Source organism: Trachymyrmex septentrionalis, unplaced genomic scaffold, assembly GCF_001594115.1.
Source record: "Trachymyrmex septentrionalis isolate Tsep2-gDNA-1 unplaced genomic scaffold, Tsep1.0 scaffold101, whole genome shotgun sequence".
In the NCBI taxonomy this organism is placed as follows: domain Eukaryota; kingdom Metazoa; phylum Arthropoda; class Insecta; order Hymenoptera; family Formicidae; genus Trachymyrmex; species Trachymyrmex septentrionalis.
The window spans coordinates 790,557-810,458 of NW_017304136.1; the positions used below are offsets into that span (position 1 = coordinate 790,557).

The window sequence follows — 19,902 nt, forward strand, 5'->3', positions numbered from 1 at the left end:
TTTGATTCTAATACTTTTGCGCATGGCACGAACTATAATCATGATTTTACAACAAACATTCGATTTATTATTCACAAAAAAGTAACAAATTTTTTAGGAAAAAATATTAATTTTTTTTTTAATGCCACCATTTTTACAAATTTCAAGTAATTGACATTATTTTAGTTCATGCCATAATGACACTCATACAGTTAATAAAAATGAAAAAAATTTTGATTTCAGATGGTTTGCAGAGTCAATATTACTTCCGTCATGGAGACGTGTTTTGCAGACCTCTAATTCAATTGCCATTTGGAGACATTAAAATGCATATTCATCTAATTAAAAAATATTTTTTTTATTGCTTAAGCATAACATAATTTTATGCAAAATCCCGTATTGTTTTGTATATAATGAATTTTCTTTAAAAAATTCATAAAACTAAACTAATTTTACGGCCGGCAAAGGTGAAACCCCTCTTAATAATTTGTTCTATTACTGTCTGTAACTTTCTCAGATGAACGATGAATCTACAACAATACCACAATTAATACTGCGACAATACTGCCTGAAGAAAAAATAGAAACTTTAACTTCAAAACTTTCATTAAATTTGTGTAAGCAAATTACATTACCAATCATGTTTATTTGCTCGGTAAGCAAGCTAAATGCTTTGTCAACTGTCTTCCACCATGCATTCAAATGCGTATTTTCTAAATTGGAAATTTTACAGAAATTTTTGCATCTTGCGAGAGCAATAGATTGTTTTATAAACTGTACAATTGCAATCTGAGAATTATTTATAATGTTTTATCGTTTGTAATTTGTATGGAATGATACAAAAGTAGCTAATCGTCAAATGAAATTAATTTATTTTGATAGATATAAATATATAAAGAAATAAAAATAATTTTATATTGTATATATAATTTATATTATTATGAAAACTATTTTTTTAGAATAGAATAGTAGAAACTGATCGTTACCTCAATTGTAGTTCAAAATACATACTCGGGTGATAAATCGCCGGTACCGCGATGCGATTACGATGCAGACACGCAATCATCACCGCGCATTGAAGAAACCGCCATTTTTCGTCATCAATCGACAATGAGAATGGGAAAAACGTCAAGGAATCATATGGATACCTTCATTCATGGATCTTACGAATAATTACATTGATGTCTCTCTTAATTTCCCATACCTTTCCTTCATATCAAATATTGACTTTTCCCTGAATTTGATTCAAAGAGAACGTTTAACGATTCACCTAGTCCGAGCCACGTGATTGCACGTGCCTTGTCTTCCATCCTTTTCTCGTCTCTCCCACCTCCGCTACTATTATTCTTTCTTTCTTTCCAAGCATATATTTATGTTGTCTTTCACGATTTATTCCAAGGAACACGATTTATTCTAAGACACAAGATCCGAAAAAGTCACTTTCGAGGTCTCCTTTCGCAATTTCAGTATATTTATCCATTTTCTTTCTTTTCCCCTTCTGCAGTCGCATCAATTCGTCTCTCTCTCTCTCTCTCTCTCTCTCTCTCTCTCTCTATCTATCTATCTATCTCTCTCCGTCGACGCAGCCAAGCAGTAGCAAAGCAGTATCTTCTGCTCGTTGGATCAGAGACATCAGAGTGAGACACAGTGGCGGATAACGCGCGAGTGTGAAACGTTTTGAGAAGAAGTCTCCCCCAAGATGTATTCCAAGACCATCAGCAATCATCAGGCGAATAAGGAGCACGTGCTCGCCGTGTCCCGGGATTTCGTCGCGCAGCCTCGTCTCAGTAAGTAGCGTCCACGTCGATGATGACGAGATGGAGACGCTCCGATACGTAGGGCATCCGCGATTGGGCGTAGCATCTGATCGATTCCCCAACGTGGAGTCAGCTGATCTGACTTGAAATTCTGTCTGCATCTTTTTTCGACAATTTTTCACGCGCAGCCCTGAGGGATGAGATTGCCTTCGTCCTCCCACGGGTTTGCGAACCTACAAGGGGGAGAGGGGTGGAGAGACAATTTCCCGAAGACGCGGGACTCACGGGTTTTATCGTTCTCGAAGTTCCCTCGAGCTGCCAGCATCATGTGACCACGAGCGACAACTCGTGTTTTGCTTAAGTGGCCGTCGTGGCCACGTATTTTTGATTGCTCCTTTTAAGTATTTTTAAAAAGTCTAGAATGGTCTGAAGAGAATTTTTTTATCTTTGGGCATAAGAAAATAATTTTCCGAAATGTTGTTTTCCTTAAATGAAAGGTACTTAAATATTCCCGTGATATTTTCACCTATGGGCGTAACCTCATTAGTACTGACAGTATTCGGGAAATTATGATATAATACAGTTTGAAGGAAATATAAACGCTGAACAAATATTGAACAATATGTGGATATTATGCAATATGTTTAAAATAGTTTTGACAATTATGAATTAATAAAGGCTTTTTAATGGAGAAGGATGTAAATAGAATTATATTCTTAGAATTATTTTTGGAAAAGGTTTAGTTTATTAATATAATAAAAGATGTTTATTGCCATATGTACATTTTTATGTATTGCTTTTATATAAATTTATACCTCAATTTTATATGTCTAAGATAAATATAAAGTTAACAATAATTGTTTTTTTCTTTTAGCTTATAAAACAGTATCTGGAGTAAATGGTCCATTAGTGATATTGGATGAAGTAAAATTTCCAAAGTTTGCTGAAATTGTACAATTGAAGCTCGCTGATGGCTCCCTACGTTCCGGTCAAGTTTTGGAGGTCTCTGGCTCCAAAGCGGTGGTCCAAGTTTTCGAGGGTACATCTGGCATTGATGCAAAGAACACTCACTGTGAATTCACTGGTGACATTCTGCGAACCCCGGTGTCCGAGGATATGTTGGGCCGTGTTTTCAATGGCTCGGGAAAACCGATTGATAAGGGACCACCTATCCTTGCAGAGGATTATTTGGACATTCAAGGACAGCCTATTAATCCGTGGTCTCGTATCTACCCAGAGGAAATGATTCAAACTGGAATATCAGCCATTGACGTTATGAACTCTATTGCTCGTGGCCAAAAGATTCCCATCTTCTCCGCTGCTGGTCTGCCGCATAACGAAGTATATCTTTTTGTTGCTTGCTTTTAATTCGCAGAAGGATATATATGTACATCTCCTATGGGATATGTATATCTATAGGACATATACATTTCCTAAAATTGAATTAAATTTTTTGTGATACAAAGTTTGGCATTCTAAAACCAAAAGATTTCACCCTCCAATTCTTACTTTACAGATTGCCGCGCAAATCTGTCGTCAAGCAGGTCTTGTAAAATTGCCTGGTAAATCAGTTCTCGATTCTCATGAGGACAACTTTGCCATCGTGTTCGCAGCTATGGGTGTCAATATGGAGACTGCACGTTTTTTCAAACAGGACTTCGAAGAGAATGGCTCTATGGAGAATGTGTGCCTGTTTTTGAATCTGGCCAACGATCCGACGATCGAGAGAATCATCACGCCTCGTCTTGCCCTAACGGCGGCCGAATTTCTGGCGTATCAATGTGAGAAACATGTGCTAGTTATTCTCACGGATATGTCCTCATATGCTGAGGCGTTGCGTGAGGTCTCAGCCGCTCGTGAAGAGGTACCAGGTAGACGTGGTTTCCCTGGCTATATGTACACCGATCTCGCCACGATCTACGAGCGTGCCGGCCGTGTGGAGGGACGCAATGGCTCCATCACGCAAATCCCAATTCTTACTATGCCGAACGATGATATCACTCACCCAATTCCCGATCTTACCGGATATATCACTGAGGGCCAAATCTACGTCGATCGTCAGCTGTACAATAGGCAGATCTATCCACCCGTGAATGTGTTGCCGTCTTTGTCGCGTCTTATGAAATCCGCCATTGGCGAGGGTATGACACGAAAGGATCACTCCGATGTGTCCAATCAATTGGTGAGTTGATGTAAATTACGAAAAAAGTTATAAGAATGTTTTTAATATATGAAATAAAATGATAATATACTTTTTCACAGTTCTCTTTTCTATAACTATTCTAAAAATACCTGTTCGTAATGTACCTGTTTTTTTATAATTATAAAAGATATATTTATCTTTCAGTATGCGTGTTACGCTATTGGAAAAGACGTCCAGGCGATGAAAGCCGTCGTCGGAGAAGAGGCGTTGACGCCAGATGATCTGTTATACTTGGAATTCCTATCGAAGTTTGAGAAAAACTTTATCTCGCAAGGCAGCTACGAAAATCGCACGGTCTTTGAATCATTGGACATTGGCTGGCAGCTTTTGCGAATCTTCCCTAAGGAGATGCTTAAGCGAATCCCAGCCAGTACCCTCGCGGAATTCTATCCGAGAGATTCCCGACATTAATCGTTTTATTTCTTTCGCCTTAAGCGTAAGCTTATTTTAATGGAATTGCGCGTACGTCCGATTTATCTTCTCTTCGACATTAAAACACTCCTGTATCTGCAAAAAAGATCGATGTAACGTGATAAGAGAATGATTAAAGAGAATAGTAAAATGGTATATACGTTATCAGATAATAAAGGAAAAAAGGAAGGAGTAACGCGCCTTTGTTGCAGATTAAAAAATATTAACGTTACAAGCTTACAGGATCGTATATCGTTTTTGATGTTGTGCAATGAGAGTGTAAAATGGATAGTAATGATATTAATATATAAAGTAAAGAAAAATTACAAACAATTTATGAGCTTGCATGTGAAAGTTGCAAGTTGCAGATCCAAGGTTATCTCTGATATGTTATCTCTGGAATCTATTATATTATAAACTCTGAATATAATATTGTTTCAATATTTGAGGATGTATTTTGCTTTAGAGCTACTGCTCACTCACGCCAAGCAATTATTGTAAAGTGTAATATATCTTACAGTATTAACGTAGACGAAAAGCATAGAGGAATCCTTGATTACATTGTATTTGTGCATTCCCAACATTCCACAACGAAATTCACATGTATAAGATTCTTTGCGTTTGAATCAATCTGAAGGAAAGATGTTTAACACAATATGTACAGTTATCTCTAGAGAATGTTTTGAGCGAAATATCGTCGTGTATTGTCTTGTAAAAGACAGACCTGTATATGTTAGAAATAGAGAATTAAAGGAGAATTGTTGTCTTTAAAACCGTTTATTTAATTTTTTTATACCAATATTAAATTTCCTTATTTATACATTCGTAATTAGTGAACATCGTTTTTGTTAAATTCATAAATTTTGGCAGTGTTCAGATTAAAAGAAAAGTGTACAGATTGAGAAAGCATCTTTGTTTAACAATAGCTACAATTCTCGTTTAATATTATTAAATATCGATTAAAATCGAAAAAATTATCTAAATTAAAAAATAAATAACAATAAATAAAGGGCAAAGTAAGAGTCAAACACATTTTTTAAATTGTCACACAATTAAAAAGAATAAATTAAAAATAATGAAAAGTAAAATTGAAAAAAATAATAAAAAATTTAATTTAAATTCAAATATAAAACGTTACAAGTTTCGGCTACCGGATTGAGCCCTCTTTAGACATTAACTTATCACAAAAATCGCTATACAAAATTAAATTTGAATTTAAACTAAGTTTTTTATTTTTTTTTCAATTTTACTTTTATTTGTGATTTATTCTTTTTAATTGTGTGACAATTTAAAAAATGTTTTTGACTTTTACTTTGTCCTTTATTTATTGTTATTTATTTTATAAATGAAGAGTCCTTCTATCTGTTAAATAAATTTAAAAAACTATCTAAATTAATAACGAGGACAGATAAATTTTAATTTCTTTAGATTTAAATCTGCCGCTTTAACTACGATGAAAGATGGAACATGTGTATTATGTCGCAGCACATTATTTTTTGAAAACGCTGATTGGCTGTCCGGATAGTTAATCGGCGAAAATCTATGGCTAGAATTATCAGATTGGTCGCGTTCAAGTTGACAAAGCGGTTAACGTGCTCGTCGAACAAACGAACATAATTGGTTGTTACTTATAGATCCAACCAATCATATTCAATCGCTCGGCAAGCATGCTTTGCCGTCTTGAATTTGCCCATTGATTGAATTTGAAATGATTTGAAAAAGATGTTTAATCTCTTTACCGGTTCGCGCTATTTCTATCAGCAATAAATAATGAAGTAAGCGAGCTGATTTTCAAATAAAATGAGTGCTTGAACGCGTGAGATGGTAATAATTTGTAGGATACTTATATTTTTCTTACCTTTAACGTGTTATTTTTGGAAATTTCGGTTCAGTAAATGGGGAATAGGGTTATGTGAACTATGTTATATGTTTATAACTTGTATTTTATTGATAAAATAATTCAGAATGAAAGAAAGAAAGAAAGCCAAGTGTGTCTATCCAATCGTCTAACCAAAATCCATGTTTTTTAATAACGTGATGGAGTTGTTAAGTAAGAATAAAATAGATTATATATTTGTATCTTGTACTTATATAATGTATCTCTTTTTTTTGTATGTACGCAAGATTCGATCATTGGCTCCTAGTCAAAGGGGAAAGCGGCCTTTGCTTTTGGATGTACCACATGACATTGTAGAATTAACTCAGTCTGAAAATTATATACAAGAGTCCAAAAGAAGAACCAAGAATGTCAAAGATATACAAATACCGGAACGCAAAGCTGTTCCTCTTTCTGATAATGATATCTGCACGATGCAAAAAATAGTATCCGAGCACGTAAGTTTACTTATAAACCATTACAATCTTTGTTTTATACCTTTATTCATTTCATTGCTGTAATGAAGTAACATATGATATTGGATTAGGAAGAGAGAGTAAGAAAACTTCTCAGTAAACCTTTTCAAATACCAATACCTGGTTACCAATTATCTGGACGAGTTCTTGGATTACGTCTACCAGGACCACGTAGGCCATTACATGATCCCGACGAACCCAATGCATTAATTGTTTATTCACCACCAGAATTATCAGAGCATGATAGACTGAAAGTAGATCCGTATGTATTAATGTATTTCTAAATATATACATATATTTTATACTTCTTATAGTACAGTTTATGTTTATATTCATATATTTTAAGATCAATTTTTATATATATATATATAATTTTTGCAGATGTAAGCAACTTGTACATGTAGTTGTAGATCCTGTATTGTGCAATGTATTACGACCGCATCAACGTGAAGGTGTAAAATTTATGTATGAGTGTGTAACAGGCAAACGTATAGAAAATGCATATGGCTGCATCATGGCAGATGAAATGGGACTTGGTAAAACACTGCAATGCATAACTCTGTTATGGACATTGTTGAAGCAGGGTAAAATGTTTAAAATTGACAAAATTAGAAAATAGAAGGAATAATATAATCAAAAAATATTTGTATTCTGTGTAGGTCCAGAGACTAAACCACTAATAGAGAAAGCAATTATAGTCGCGCCTAGCTCTTTGGTGAAAAATTGGTATAACGAAATTAACAAATGGTTGAATAATATGGTCAATACTCTTGCTATCGATGGAGGGAAGAAAGCAGACATTGATACGCAACTCATCCGTTTCATGAAAACTTATGGCAGATGCGTAACTCCCATTCTCATTATAAGTTATGAAACGTTTCGTTTACATGCACACGTTCTGCATCAAGATGAAGTGGGCCTTGTATTGTGTGATGAAGGTCACCGTTTAAAAAATTCTGAAAATCAAACATATCAATCCTTGATGGGTTTGAGAGCTAAAAGAAGAGTGTTGCTTAGCGGAACGCCTATACAAAATGACCTTTTGGAATATTTTTCCCTCGTACATTTTGTTAATCAAGGATTATTGGGAACTGCACAGGTAAACAATTATCGTCACATTTATAAGGTAGACAATTATCGTCTATTATCATATTATACTAGCATATTATTATTTTAATGATATATAGACATGATATATAGATTTATATCACTGAAATTATTCTTTCAGGAATTTCGAAGAAAATATGAGACGCCCATATTACGTGGCCAAGACGCGGCTGCAACAGACGCGGAACGTACACTCGCTCAAGAACGTTTGGCTGATTTAGTATCTATTGTTAATAAATGTCTGATTAGACGTACTAGCGCTTTACTTTCGAAATATTTACCATTGAAGCACGAACTCGTGGTATGCATAAAGATGGGAGAGTTGCAAACACAGCTATATAAGAATTTCATACAAAGCGATAGTATAAAAAGATCTATGGAAGGTATGAATTTAATTCGTTAAATAACAATCTTTAAAATAAAAAGTAATGTCTTGCCAGTATTATATAATGAAACGTATGAAATATATATATATATATATTTTATATTCTCTTAATATATAGAGAATGATAATCCAAAGAAAACAGGCAGTCTGTCTGCTTTAGCAGCCATAACTCTCTTAAAGAAGCTGTGCAATCATCCCGACTTGATATATGACAAAATTAAGGAAAAGGCAGACGGATTCGAAAAAGCTGCATCATTGTTACCATCAAATTATTCTACAAAGTAAGATTAATTTACTTGTTGAAAAAAACGCATCACTAGATAAACGAGAAATTTTTGTTTTAGAGAACTGATGCCAGAATTATCAGGCAAACTGATGGTTTTAGATTGCCTACTAGCGTCTATTAAAACTACAAGCAATGACAAAATAGTACTTGTATCCAATTATACGCAGACTCTCGATTTGTTTGAGAAACTCTGTCATAAACGTTCCTATAATTATGTGAGGCTCGACGGGACGATGACGATTAAGAAGAGAGCGAAAGTAGTCGACAATTTTAACAGTGACAGCAGCAATGATTTTATCTTTATGCTCAGTTCGAAAGCCGGTGGATGTGGTTTAAATCTTATAGGTGCGAATCGTCTCGTCATGTTCGATCCAGATTGGAATCCTGCAAACGATGACCAAGCGATGGCCAGAGTGTGGAGAGATGGTCAGAAGAAACCGTGCTTCGTTTATCGTTTTCTTTCTGTTAGTATTAGAATAACAGTATTTTTATCAATAAGTAATGAAAATATTTTCTTAGTAATATAAAAGTTGTATATTTATTTATAAATAATTAAATCGATAATATACATATTAAACGATGTAATATGTTTTATACTTCCAGACTGGAACGATAGAGGAGAAAATTTTTCAGAGACAAGCCCATAAAAAAGCATTGAGTTCCACGGTGGTCGACCAAGAGGACGACGTGGCGAGACATTTCACCATAAACGATTTGCGCGATTTATTCAAGTTGGAGCAGAATACTGTTTCTGATACGCATGCAAAGTATGAAATCGCCAAAATTATTGTTTTAAAATTATTTGCATATATATCTGAAACAAGAGTAATACTATTATTCTTATTTAGGTTCAAATGCAAACGTTGTGTTAATGGCATCGAGGTGAAAGGGCCTTCGGAGCAATCCGATTGCAATTCCGATCTGTCCGACTGGCGACACTCACATAATCCACGGCATTTGCCAGATATACCGTTACGACAATGTTGGGCTAGCGGTATTTCGTTCGTTTTCCATCATCGTTCACATGAACAAGTAAAATGACTCTTGTCTAATGACAATCTGTTAGTAATTTGTTTCGAAATTTTACATAATTATAAGAGTTAGATATTGCAAACATTGATAAGAAATATTGTAACTGTAACAAATTATCTTGTTAAGACAATTTGTTAAGACAATTTGTTAAGACATTTATTTAAGCAAAGTTAGTTTTTCTTTCTTGAAAATAAAAACGTAACAACCCGGAATTTTACTTTAATACATCTTTTTTTTTTAAATACACGCTTATTGTATTCGTAATTCAATTGATTTTGTAAAAATGGTCGCGCAAAACATGCTTTGCAAAAACGCAGATACAATTTATGTCAATATAAATGTGCCTTACATTTTGTGTAAATAAGTTAGTTATGTTTATGTAAAAAAAAAAATAATTTTGGATAAAAATAAGAGATACATTTTTAATGAACCTTTTTCCAGATGTAAATGTATAAACTTTGAAACACAATATAGTATTTAAGATGTTATTAATAAGAAATATTTCATTTATATACGAAAATTAAAAATATTTTTGTAAATACTTATTTGTAATACATATATGTTTATCAAAGTGAATAAAAGAGTAAATATAAGATGTTCACAATAATTTTAAAGATTTTAAAGAAATTCTTTAATTTTAAAGAATTTTTCTGTTGAAAGTTGAGGAATAAATTATTCTCTAAAGTTGTGAATTTTTAACTTTTAGTTTTTATGATTTCCACAAATATAAAATATTCAAGTTCAAATAAATGAAAATTGTAAAAACACAAACTTAAAACGGTGCATCCGTAAATTGATTATTATTGTCATTTAAAATTTGAGATATCCTAAAGAGATGAATTAGTACACAGTTGTATTTATAATATTGTACGAATATCCTCCGAAACAAAATTTATATGTTTCAGCATTTTTTCTGTAAAACCAATTGATTGTTATATTTCTCCCCTTATCAGTTTTATATTCTCTGATAATCTTTTCATGTACATTTTATCTAATCAAATGAAAAATAAATTTTTTTTTAATCGTTGGGATAATGCTGCATTTATACTAATCATTGCAAAAACAAAATCATAGTTTGTTTAATGACATAATACATAAACAAACAACATGCACGCGCAACATAATCATGTGCAAGTATTGGAAAAAAATGATTTGAACGATAAATAGGTTTTGTACAACGTATGTATATTCAATCTCATTATTATTCTCCATGCTCATTTCGCGTGGCTCGTGAATCTCGTGATTGCGCGCTTGGGAGATACGCCGAGTCACGCACCTGCGCTCACGAGGCCGAATGTTTTCAGATCGCGCAGTAGATCTGACAGGCGTCACGCCTTTTGCAGCAGTTCCGTATGCGGGACAACACAGCGACAGCGGTATTGAGGAATTCTGTCTCGCGCGGCGGTGATGGGCGGTGAGCGGTAATGGTGAGAGATCGGCCGCGCTTGGGTCGCTTGAAACGGGGGACCGCGAGAAAGAGGTACGGCGGGATGGACGGGGGAAGATGGGTTTGTTGACGCGGGAAGCGAGCGGGTGCGCGGCGTGCGACCACGTGACCGACAGACGCGGCACGTGATTGGCCGAGCCGCGCGTCGCTTTCCCTCCTGACCCGCTGCCCGCTGCTCGCTTGTTCCGCCACCGCGCCATCCGACGGTTTCCGCAACGAGCGTCTGGCTGGGAGGCTCAGAATAGTTCCAGATGTGGCCATGTTTAGTTTCGATCTCCGAAGTTTTGCGCTCATCGTCATATAAACCGCTACATTTTTATACTGACTGCTGAAAGAGTAAATAATACGCATCTGTCCGACCGATCTCGTACTCTTCGTCTTTGCCTGCGACTCATTTATTCGCTGCATATCCACATGCTGTTTTAACGCCCTTGCCGAGAGATCCGAATCTCTGAACGCGACGCAGAGACGCGAACGAACGAAAGAGAAAGAAAGACGAAGAGAGAGAGAGACATTTTGTTTGTCGTTGTCGCGTTTGACCGTCGCTCCGCCGATCTCGATTCGACGGGACGTCGGAGCAACGCGAATCCGTGACACCTTTGGATTCTCCAACTCCGAGATTGCGAGATTTTTCGTTCTCGTTCGTCCCGTATCGTACGTTCTTCATTCTCTCGGCAAGAGTCGCGAAGCATTGCAAAAAAAAAAATCAGCTCCGTCGCTCCCTATCTCTGTCGCTCTCGGGATACTGAACGTTCGTCGTTATTTGGAGAAAGAAAGAAAAAAAAGAGGGAGAGAGAGAAAGATAACCAACGTTATTGTCGTAAAAGAGAATTTCGTGCCTTCGTACGGTTAAAATCGCAGAAGTGAAAGCATCGTTTATTTCGGGGAAGGGGGTGAAAAAGAACTCCGTATCCGAGAGAAAGAGCCGCTTTCTTTTTCTTTCTCTCGATCCCTTCCCCCTTCTTCCTCTGCCGCTCCCTCCCCCCTCTCCCCCACCTTCCTCCGCCTTCTTTTTGTCTCGTTTTCCAGCGGGTTTTCGACGACGAGTACGCACGCGCGAGCGCGTTCTCATTTTCAGCGCGTCGCACTTCCGTTTCGGGCACGTCGCGCGCGCAACGACGTCACACTCAGACACACAAAACGGACGCCGGCGGGGGGCAAGGCACGCAGGCAGGCAGGCAAGCAAACAGGCAGGCAAGCAAGCCACAGGCAGACAGGGTGGGTAGGTAAAAAGATAATCGCTTCGGGAGAGAGAGAGAGAGAGAGAGAGAGAGAGAGAGAGAGAGAGAGAGAGAGAGAGAGAGAGAGACGCACACAACGATCGCTGGGTCAGCCGTATGCCACGTCAGCCAGAATGACGTCGTTCTCGCGACGATGAGAAAAGGAGGCTCGTGCGATCTGACGGTACTCCAATTTTCCACGCGCGACACATTGGTCGAGAGAGAAAAAGAAATCCACGCGAGGGGACGAACAAATATCGCTAGTGAAAACAAAAACAAAAAAAAAAACGAAAAGGGAGATCGAAAAGGTATCCCGTCTTCGACGAGAGGGCGAGAGAAAGGGAGGAGACCGAGGGTAGAAAAAAACCAGCCGAGAAAAGTGCACAATATATCCGCGCGTTTATTCAGTTTGTAAGAGGAAAGACTTTTGAGAAAAGCTTGCCTGTCTCTTAAACGTTTCCGAGTCCGTTACCTGTCAATAGTATTCGCGAAAGAATTTTTGTGAAAGAAAGATGAAAATGTAACAAATTAAGCGACCCCCCCGTAGAGACAGAGCAAAGAGAAGAGAAAACGCATAAGTCTGGTGACACAAAATATCGTTTTTGAGAAAAAGAGAGAGAGAGAGAGAGAGAGATAGAGATACGACGGAGAAAGGGAGAAAGAAAGACAAAATAGTTTCTTTTCCAGTTCCATATGTGGAGCGCTTATTAAGCTCTCCCAAATGCTAGCATTCGGTCGACGCGATTATTCCGTCAGAGCAAAGACCTGTCGAGTGTGGTCGGGCAAATCGATCGTATGATCCGCCGTCTCGGCCGATCGGACGGCCGCAGTGCTGATATAGGAAATTCGGTACTTCACTCCGGGGTACCATCGAGAGCGCATACACACAGATCGAGACTCGATCTGCGGAACCAAAAGCGAAAATGGCAGTAGAGAGTGTTTCCGCGGCTGAGACTCTGATCCAAAGGTTTGCCACCTAAACTATATACTATCGTACTCTTCCGCGCGCTAGATATTCTCATTTAATAATTCGATCGCCGAATGTGGGGCGTACATACAAAGGCGAAGGAAAATTTCTCGCGAGTGACATTGTAATCATCATTCACGCACACCTGTACATACACACATACTTGCATACCTACCTACCTACCTACCTACCTACAAATTCACATATCTCTCTTAATTCTTCCGCCCCTCCATCATCCTCCTAGTGACGCATTCCCTCTCCTCTATTTTCGTTCCGCCAGAGCGCGACGGAAAAAGAACGTTATCGTTCGATTTCGACGCATCTCACGTTTCTTCTTTCGTAAAAATATGTCTTCGCATCGTTTCTCTTATAGCTTTTCTCTCGATGAAAAAGAAGAACGGCATCTGCAGGTCTATTCTTGAACATGCGTTTCATACGAAAAAAGTATATCTACCCTCTAAATTCTTGGAAGTCAAATTTCACTCGTAGAGTAAAAATTGAGCCAGTCCTGAAAAAGAATTGACTCAATTTTCAATCTTTAAGTGTGAGATTTCATTCTTTAGAGTGACAATTCACTCTAAAACATTTAGAGAGTATAATATAACGTATACTGTAGGATTTTCGTATGCGATACTTTTCAAGAACAAGGCCTCTGTCCGCTCCATTTTCTCTCTTGGGACGTGACGAATCGATTTCGAGCGAGGAAGCGGGGTGGACAGGGGGTCAAGGCCGTTCCTGCAATCTTCGTCGAAATGACGCCGTGATTATTCTCGATAGTCGATTGCGATCCCGCGGGTGTCCCGGCGGATTATTTTCAGAATTGGGTCGGGGTGCAGTTCTGACGAGAGAGAGGGAGAGAGAGAGGAGAATTCCGTCGCAACTCCGGCTTGTTTTTATTTATAGAAACCGGCGATTATAAAACGCAGAATATTTTGACTTATTCAGATCCGTGAATGCGCGGCAATTTATCAATGCAAAATAGGATAAATATCCTAAATCTTCGATCGGCAAGTAAATGCGCACAATTTTTCGTAGTAGAAATGATTTAATTAATACGAAACTGATGAATAAGAGAGTTAGAACTACTTGAAATTCGCGAATAATGCTCGTTTCTACTAATATAGTTAAATTTTAATTTCAGTTCAATTAACTCTTTATCTTTTTTTTAATTGTAAGAATTAGAAAATAGTTCAGAATAAGTTGAATCGAGATTAAAGTTAATCCACATAAATAGAAATGAGCACAAATTGAAATTGAGACGGTAAACGCTTCGAAATTATAGTTCGATCGATTCCGGGTCACTTCCGGTCGACCGCTTAGATTCTTCAGCTTTTTCTTTCCTCTTTCAAATGATCGATTACACTCGCGCATACAACGACGGTATAAGTAGGATGAAATGAATACAGAGAAACCTTAATTAATTTTTCCTCCTACGATATATATATCAGGTGTCTCGGATGCGTCGCATTTTAGGTTTTGATGAAATTTCTATAATTTTTCTGATTAAACCAAGTCTTTTACGCAAAGCAGTAAAAGATAATTTGGTTCAAAGACGCGTTTTATAAATTAATGATTAGAGTTTCATAAAAAGAACGATTTTGCCCGAGTATCTAAAAATTTAGCTAGATACAAATCTGAAAATAATGTTGTAGGAAAGAAACTGTCAACGAAATAATTACGTAGGAAACTCACAAGCATGGTGAGCAATGCTGCAAAAAGTTTTGGTATTCTAGCAATCAGTTTACCTACATAATTATTTTGATGGTCCAATAAAATTATACTTTCGGATCTAGCTAAATTTTTAGATATTTTCTGCAAAACCATCCTTTCCGTTATTACACGAGCGATCTTTATTTCAAACGAATTCCGCTTCATTGTTTTACAAGGCGTCCGAAATTAATTTGATCAACGTCAATTGAGCAAGGGATCAATTGCGCAAAATTGAAGAAAGAAAGGCCTTGTTCGTTCTATAGAAAAGGTCATATCAGAATTCACTAATGAAGAGCGATAGATCCGAGTCACTCCATACACATACTCTTCCAAGCCAGAACAATCGAACGCTCGTCCAAAGACCTCTAATTTTTACCCTCTTAACACACGAGACACGCACATACGCAAGTACACACGCAACGCTCAGCAGGCAGAAAGAGATAGAAACACAGAGAAACTCTTCAATGAACGAGAATCGACACGCGAAGACCTTTTGGGCGTAATATCTCCTTTGGCATCGTCCGCTTTAATGTCACCCTTAAATCAACAATATTGCAACGACGACAATGTTTAGAATGTGGTGGTTCCTTCGATGTTACGTCACTATAACTATATGATTATGACGATTAGTCATAATGATAATGATGATCATGATGACACAATAATGATCTGATGATAATGCAGATGATAATGATGATGAATTGATGATAACCCCGATGAAAGCGGTAAGGTAACTCCAATCTTTTATTTCCGTTTGGCAATCGCGCTCCCTCGCGACGACCTGTACATTAATTTGGTAATCGATCGATGGAATAGATTTTTAAAAGTGGGAGCGGATTCAATGTCGCATTTCTACCAATGTAGAATAACTTTAATCTCGGTTTTATTTACTCTTTATGTCTTTTTTCAAATTCTTACAACTGTAGAGAAAAATAAAAAGTAAGCTAAATCAAGATTAAAAAAAAACTTATATACACAAAATTAAATTTATATACATTGGTAGAAATGGGCTTGAAAAATGGATGTCGGGAGACGATGGAATCCCCGATGAGTCCGACCTTCGGAAGACATGCGGAAAAGACCTTGTGTCAATTGATAACCGCAAGTCATGGACTATTTATAAACATTTTCGTGTATTTTTCGGATTATCCCAAATTCGAGCAGCGGATTCTTTTCCGCCGCTGCGCGTTCTTTATGATATTTCGAGGAACGCGTGTTCATTTTCTCGCTAGTATTTATAGCAAATTGTTTTTTTTCCTTCGCAGAGTCAATTAAGTAACCTTTTCTCTACAGTAAAAACGTGAAAGAATATTTTTATTTATGCATGTATCTTGTCGAGTTATTAAGGAGTTTTTGCAATAACGTGAATTCAGTGATATAGTGAACGCAACAGTTATGTTATCCTTTTCTTAATTAATTCTTAAGAAGATAACCTGACCTTAGCGTTCACGGTATCTGGATAAACGATATTTCAAAAACTCCTATTATTCTTTGGGCCGCGTTCAGAATGTTCAGAAGTTTCAATCGAGTGCTCAAATGTCATTTATCCTTGCTCATCGAATGTTAAACAAGGATAAAATGATACCTAAGTGTATCCAAGTGAAATTTCTGACGCAGCCCTATAGGGTGCGTTTTCTACCCAGTCGATCTGCAATGTCTATTTCCGAACTTCAGTTTCGAAATTCTAATTCTTAGAACTAGAAAAAGATGAAGACTAAATGGAAAACACCCTAAAGGGTATAAGATTTTAAGAATTTTTTCGTAATAGAAAACCAAACATATCGAAGTCTCCTTCAGATTCTTATACCAAAGGCGAAAAGATAAAGCAATGGCTGCAGTTAGCATAGGAAACTAATCAGTTAGCGCTTAGTGATTATTTAATATAAAATGATTCCTATGCTTAGATAAGATTCTTCCAGTGAAGAAGAACTAAAGGCAAGAATTAATCATATTAAAGAATCACTAAGCACTAATTCATTCTTCTCTGCTGAACGCAGCCAATGGAAAAAGCAATTTTACAATTGTTGTAAAAATCTTTAATTGGTCTTACCTTTAGTTCCTCACCGGATCTAAATGTATTATATAAACCAATCATGTTAAAAAATTTTACAAAAATTTCAAAGCTGTTCTTTCTGCTAAAGGCAATTTGCTAAACTAGCGCGATTGAACAAGAGGCACAGATAGCACAGTGAATCATTTCATCATTTCTTTATTCGACATTGGCAAACAAGGATATAATGATTCATGGTGTGCTCTTGTGGAAAAAAAAAAAAAAACAATCGTTATCTCTTATTAGCGAACAATATTGATCGAAAATTGCCGCGAAAATTAAATTCATACATATCGAATTATTTCGTTTCTCCTTTCATGTACCTATCTAGACGATTAGAGCGCATATGTGCGTGTTTACGCAGAACCGTGATTCTCAGCCAACGTCTTTTGGTAGCCGCAGGCGCACCTGCTCGTTTTCTCGCCGGATCTCGTCCATCGATCGGTCTCTACGTCATCCGAGTGTGCAACCTATGTTTCGCGCCACAACGCCGTCCCCTTCTCTTGGCGTTCTCCTTTTCTCTACGCAGTAAGAATCGATGTTTTCGGCACGGCCAGTAGCTGACTAGCTACGGCGCCGCCACGTTACAGCCTGTGCAATCCGGATTTTCCCCCCCACGGGAGAGTGTCTCCTCCGCGCTACGTATATAGTCTGTCGACCTGTTCAATGACTGCTTGCGCTATTAATTTGACCTTGGCGACAATCGCGAGTCCGTCTTCATGAATTCGCCTCGGCGTCATTTTTAGCTCGCCGCGGCGCACGCAGGCACGCACGCACGCACGCACGAACGAAACGCACGCACACGCTACCAACAATCACCACCACCACCATCACCATCGTCACCACCATCACCATCACCATACACTCGTGATATATTCCGAGAAAGGCTATTATGATTTGCGATGAGGTGATAACATAAATCGAAAGCTGCGCTTTCTTGTAGAAATTTATGAGCACAGAGTCATTTCCGTTGAGAAATGTTCGTGTGCGATCTGTCATGCCGATTAATTTTCGGAATGATCGAGAAATGCGTTTTCGTCAATGTGTTTCAATGTACACATCGAAATATATTCTGAGAAACAAACATCATCAGATCTTGCTCATCTTGGTCTCGTATAAATAGTAATGCATGAACGATAACGAATGAAAATGAAAATGAAAATGTATATTTTATCCTATTAAAAATTTTGTATATACGTTATATACGAATAATTTCGTACACGAAGGAAAGTCACAATTGTGTCGTATACATATATTGCAGAGCACATATAGTAAAGTAATTTGTCGTTTTACATATATATTCCATTATTTTATTATACAACAAAAGATAATATCTTCAGAAACGGTAAAAATAGAAACTCTGCAATTGTCATCGTTGCAACTATTGAATTAGGACATCTTGTTTTAATCAAGGAGTTTATAACACTATTAATTATACATAATTTATTACTCTTCATGTATTGAATTAAAAAACCTGTTATATATAAATAGTTATCTAAACAAATATGAAGTAAGTACATAAGAAGTAAAACAATTATTACTAGACGTTAAATAATACTTGAAGAGTAATTTACGAATTTCGAGGGTAACTTACGAAGTATCTGTGTTGCAGATCTTTTACATAATTCTCATAATATTCTTTTTGTTTTTAATGTGTAGCAACAACGATAACGATTTAGAAGATGGAGAAATTCCATCAGACGAAGATGATGAACCAATTATCTGTGCAACAATTGATGCACCAGTGGAGGTTGCCAAGCCAACACCAAAGCCAGATACTGCAAAAAATAAGAATTTTGATGCAAAGTTCAACAAGAACAAAAAATCGCAAGCTGCACAAGCAGCTAGTAAGCATGACCGATTTTTGAAATACAAACTGAATGAAGACTGGGCTGGAGATGTCGATAAAGCTATTAAAGCTGCGATGGAAGAAGATGGAGGAAAGAATCAAGAATCCAAGCCAAAAAGTAAAAACAACAGAAATAAAGTTAGGAAAAGAATGCGCGATGAGAGGGAAGAGGATCGTGGTAAAGATCAGAAGGTATGTAAAATTCACAATCACAGATTTCATTTATATAGATGCACTAAATATTATTTTTTCTGTATTAAGTGTGCTTTTGAAAACCATAAGTTGTCTTCGTTTTATGATTTAATTTTTATGATTTTGTTTGATACAGAAACGAAAATTGAGCGATGATGAAAACACGATTGAGGATGAAGACGAAATGCTGTTTGTACGGGGAGCTTCGCCCATCAGGAAGGAGTCTCAAGAAAATAATTCTCCCAGGCGCACGAATGAGCATGAAAGTTTTGACAACAATTCGGATTATGAGGAAAGACCCAATATAAATCGACATAGAGAAAATGACAGCAAACGCGGTACTGGACGTGGAGGAGGTGGAGGAGGAGGAGGAGGAGGAGGAGGTGGAGGTGGAGATATAATTTTTATTTCTCTTAATATTGCGATGACATAATTAAAATATTATATATACAATACTAGAAATTAAAATGTATAACGGTCGAAGCTGGATCTTCATTGCTTAAATAATTCAATCTTAAATTATATATATATGTATACTATATATGTACCATACATATACACCATATTGTAGTCTTTCGAACTGCGCGCTAAATTGTTTTTCCAGACTATAAACGCAGTTAAACTATTCTAGTAATCGCGAATTAAATTGTGATAAGCAATTTTAATAATTTTCCTCCTGATTGTAGCATCAAATTATTAAAATTGCTTGTCAATTTAATTCGCGATTACTAGAGTAGTTTAATTGCGTTTATAGTCTGGAAAAACAATTCGGCGCGCAATTTGAAAGACTACAATATGGTATATATGCAAGTACATATATGGTATATATAGTAACTCAAAATTAAATTATTTAAGCAATGAAGATCTAGCTTCGGCCATTATAGGCATTTTAATTTTTAGTGTTGATTGTGTTTCTTATATGTGTGGTCTAAAATAAAGATTCTTAATATTATATA

The 19,902-nt window shown here is 36.7% G+C and overlaps 3 protein-coding genes across 9 annotated transcripts in view; all 3 read left to right on the forward strand.

Annotated features, from left to right (window-relative positions):
- LOC108756615 (V-type proton ATPase subunit B) overlaps window positions 1–5,122 on the forward strand; it is a 17,467-nt gene extending 12,345 nt beyond the window's left edge. Inside the window, exons 2-5 of one of the 2 annotated variants that reach the window (XM_018500555.1) lie at window positions 1,621–1,765; window positions 2,610–3,076; window positions 3,252–3,917; window positions 4,083–4,349. In XM_018500555.1, coding sequence (XP_018356057.1) covers window positions 1,678–1,765; window positions 2,610–3,076; window positions 3,252–3,917; window positions 4,083–4,349 — 1,488 coding nt within the window. In that variant the 5' untranslated portion in view covers window positions 1,621–1,677. Of the gene's footprint in view, window positions 1–1,620; window positions 1,766–2,609; window positions 3,077–3,251; window positions 3,918–4,082 lie in introns of those variants that run through there. The other variant, XM_018500564.1, reaches the window with a different exon arrangement.
- A 902-nt stretch (window positions 5,123–6,024) lies between these two features.
- LOC108756744 (DNA repair and recombination protein RAD54-like) lies at window positions 6,025–9,628 on the forward strand. The gene is made up of 10 exons (XM_018500770.1): window positions 6,025–6,173; window positions 6,474–6,683; window positions 6,773–6,963; window positions 7,083–7,285; window positions 7,361–7,800; window positions 7,930–8,191; window positions 8,312–8,474; window positions 8,538–8,943; window positions 9,083–9,246; window positions 9,328–9,628. Exons 1-10 carry the CDS (start codon window positions 6,171–6,173, stop codon window positions 9,518–9,520), a joined length of 2,235 nt encoding a protein of 744 aa, XP_018356272.1. The 5' UTR covers window positions 6,025–6,170; the 3' UTR covers window positions 9,521–9,628.
- A 1,561-nt stretch (window positions 9,629–11,189) lies between these two features.
- Window positions 11,190–19,902, forward strand: part of LOC108756710 — a 14,407-nt gene continuing 5,694 nt past the window's right edge. The window contains exons 1-4 of one of the 6 annotated variants that reach the window (XM_018500734.1): window positions 11,196–11,294; window positions 12,037–13,145; window positions 18,565–18,946; window positions 19,083–19,335. In XM_018500734.1, the coding sequence (XP_018356236.1) occupies window positions 13,102–13,145; window positions 18,565–18,946; window positions 19,083–19,335 (679 nt within the window). In that variant the 5' untranslated portion in view covers window positions 11,196–11,294; window positions 12,037–13,101. Of the gene's footprint in view, window positions 13,146–17,194; window positions 17,813–18,564; window positions 18,947–19,082; window positions 19,336–19,902 lie in introns of those variants that run through there. The other 5 variants (XM_018500747.1, XM_018500742.1, XM_018500725.1 and 2 more) reach the window with 5 other exon arrangements.

Coding starts and splice junctions, on each gene's coding strand:
- LOC108756744 (XM_018500770.1), top strand. Junction 7,286..7,360: donor ATGGACATTGTTGAAGCAGG/GTAAAATGTTTA, acceptor TATTCTGTGTAG/GTCCAGAGACTAAACCACTA. Junction 9,247..9,327: donor GTTTCTGATACGCATGCAAA/GTATGAAATCGC, acceptor ATTCTTATTTAG/GTTCAAATGCAAACGTTGTG.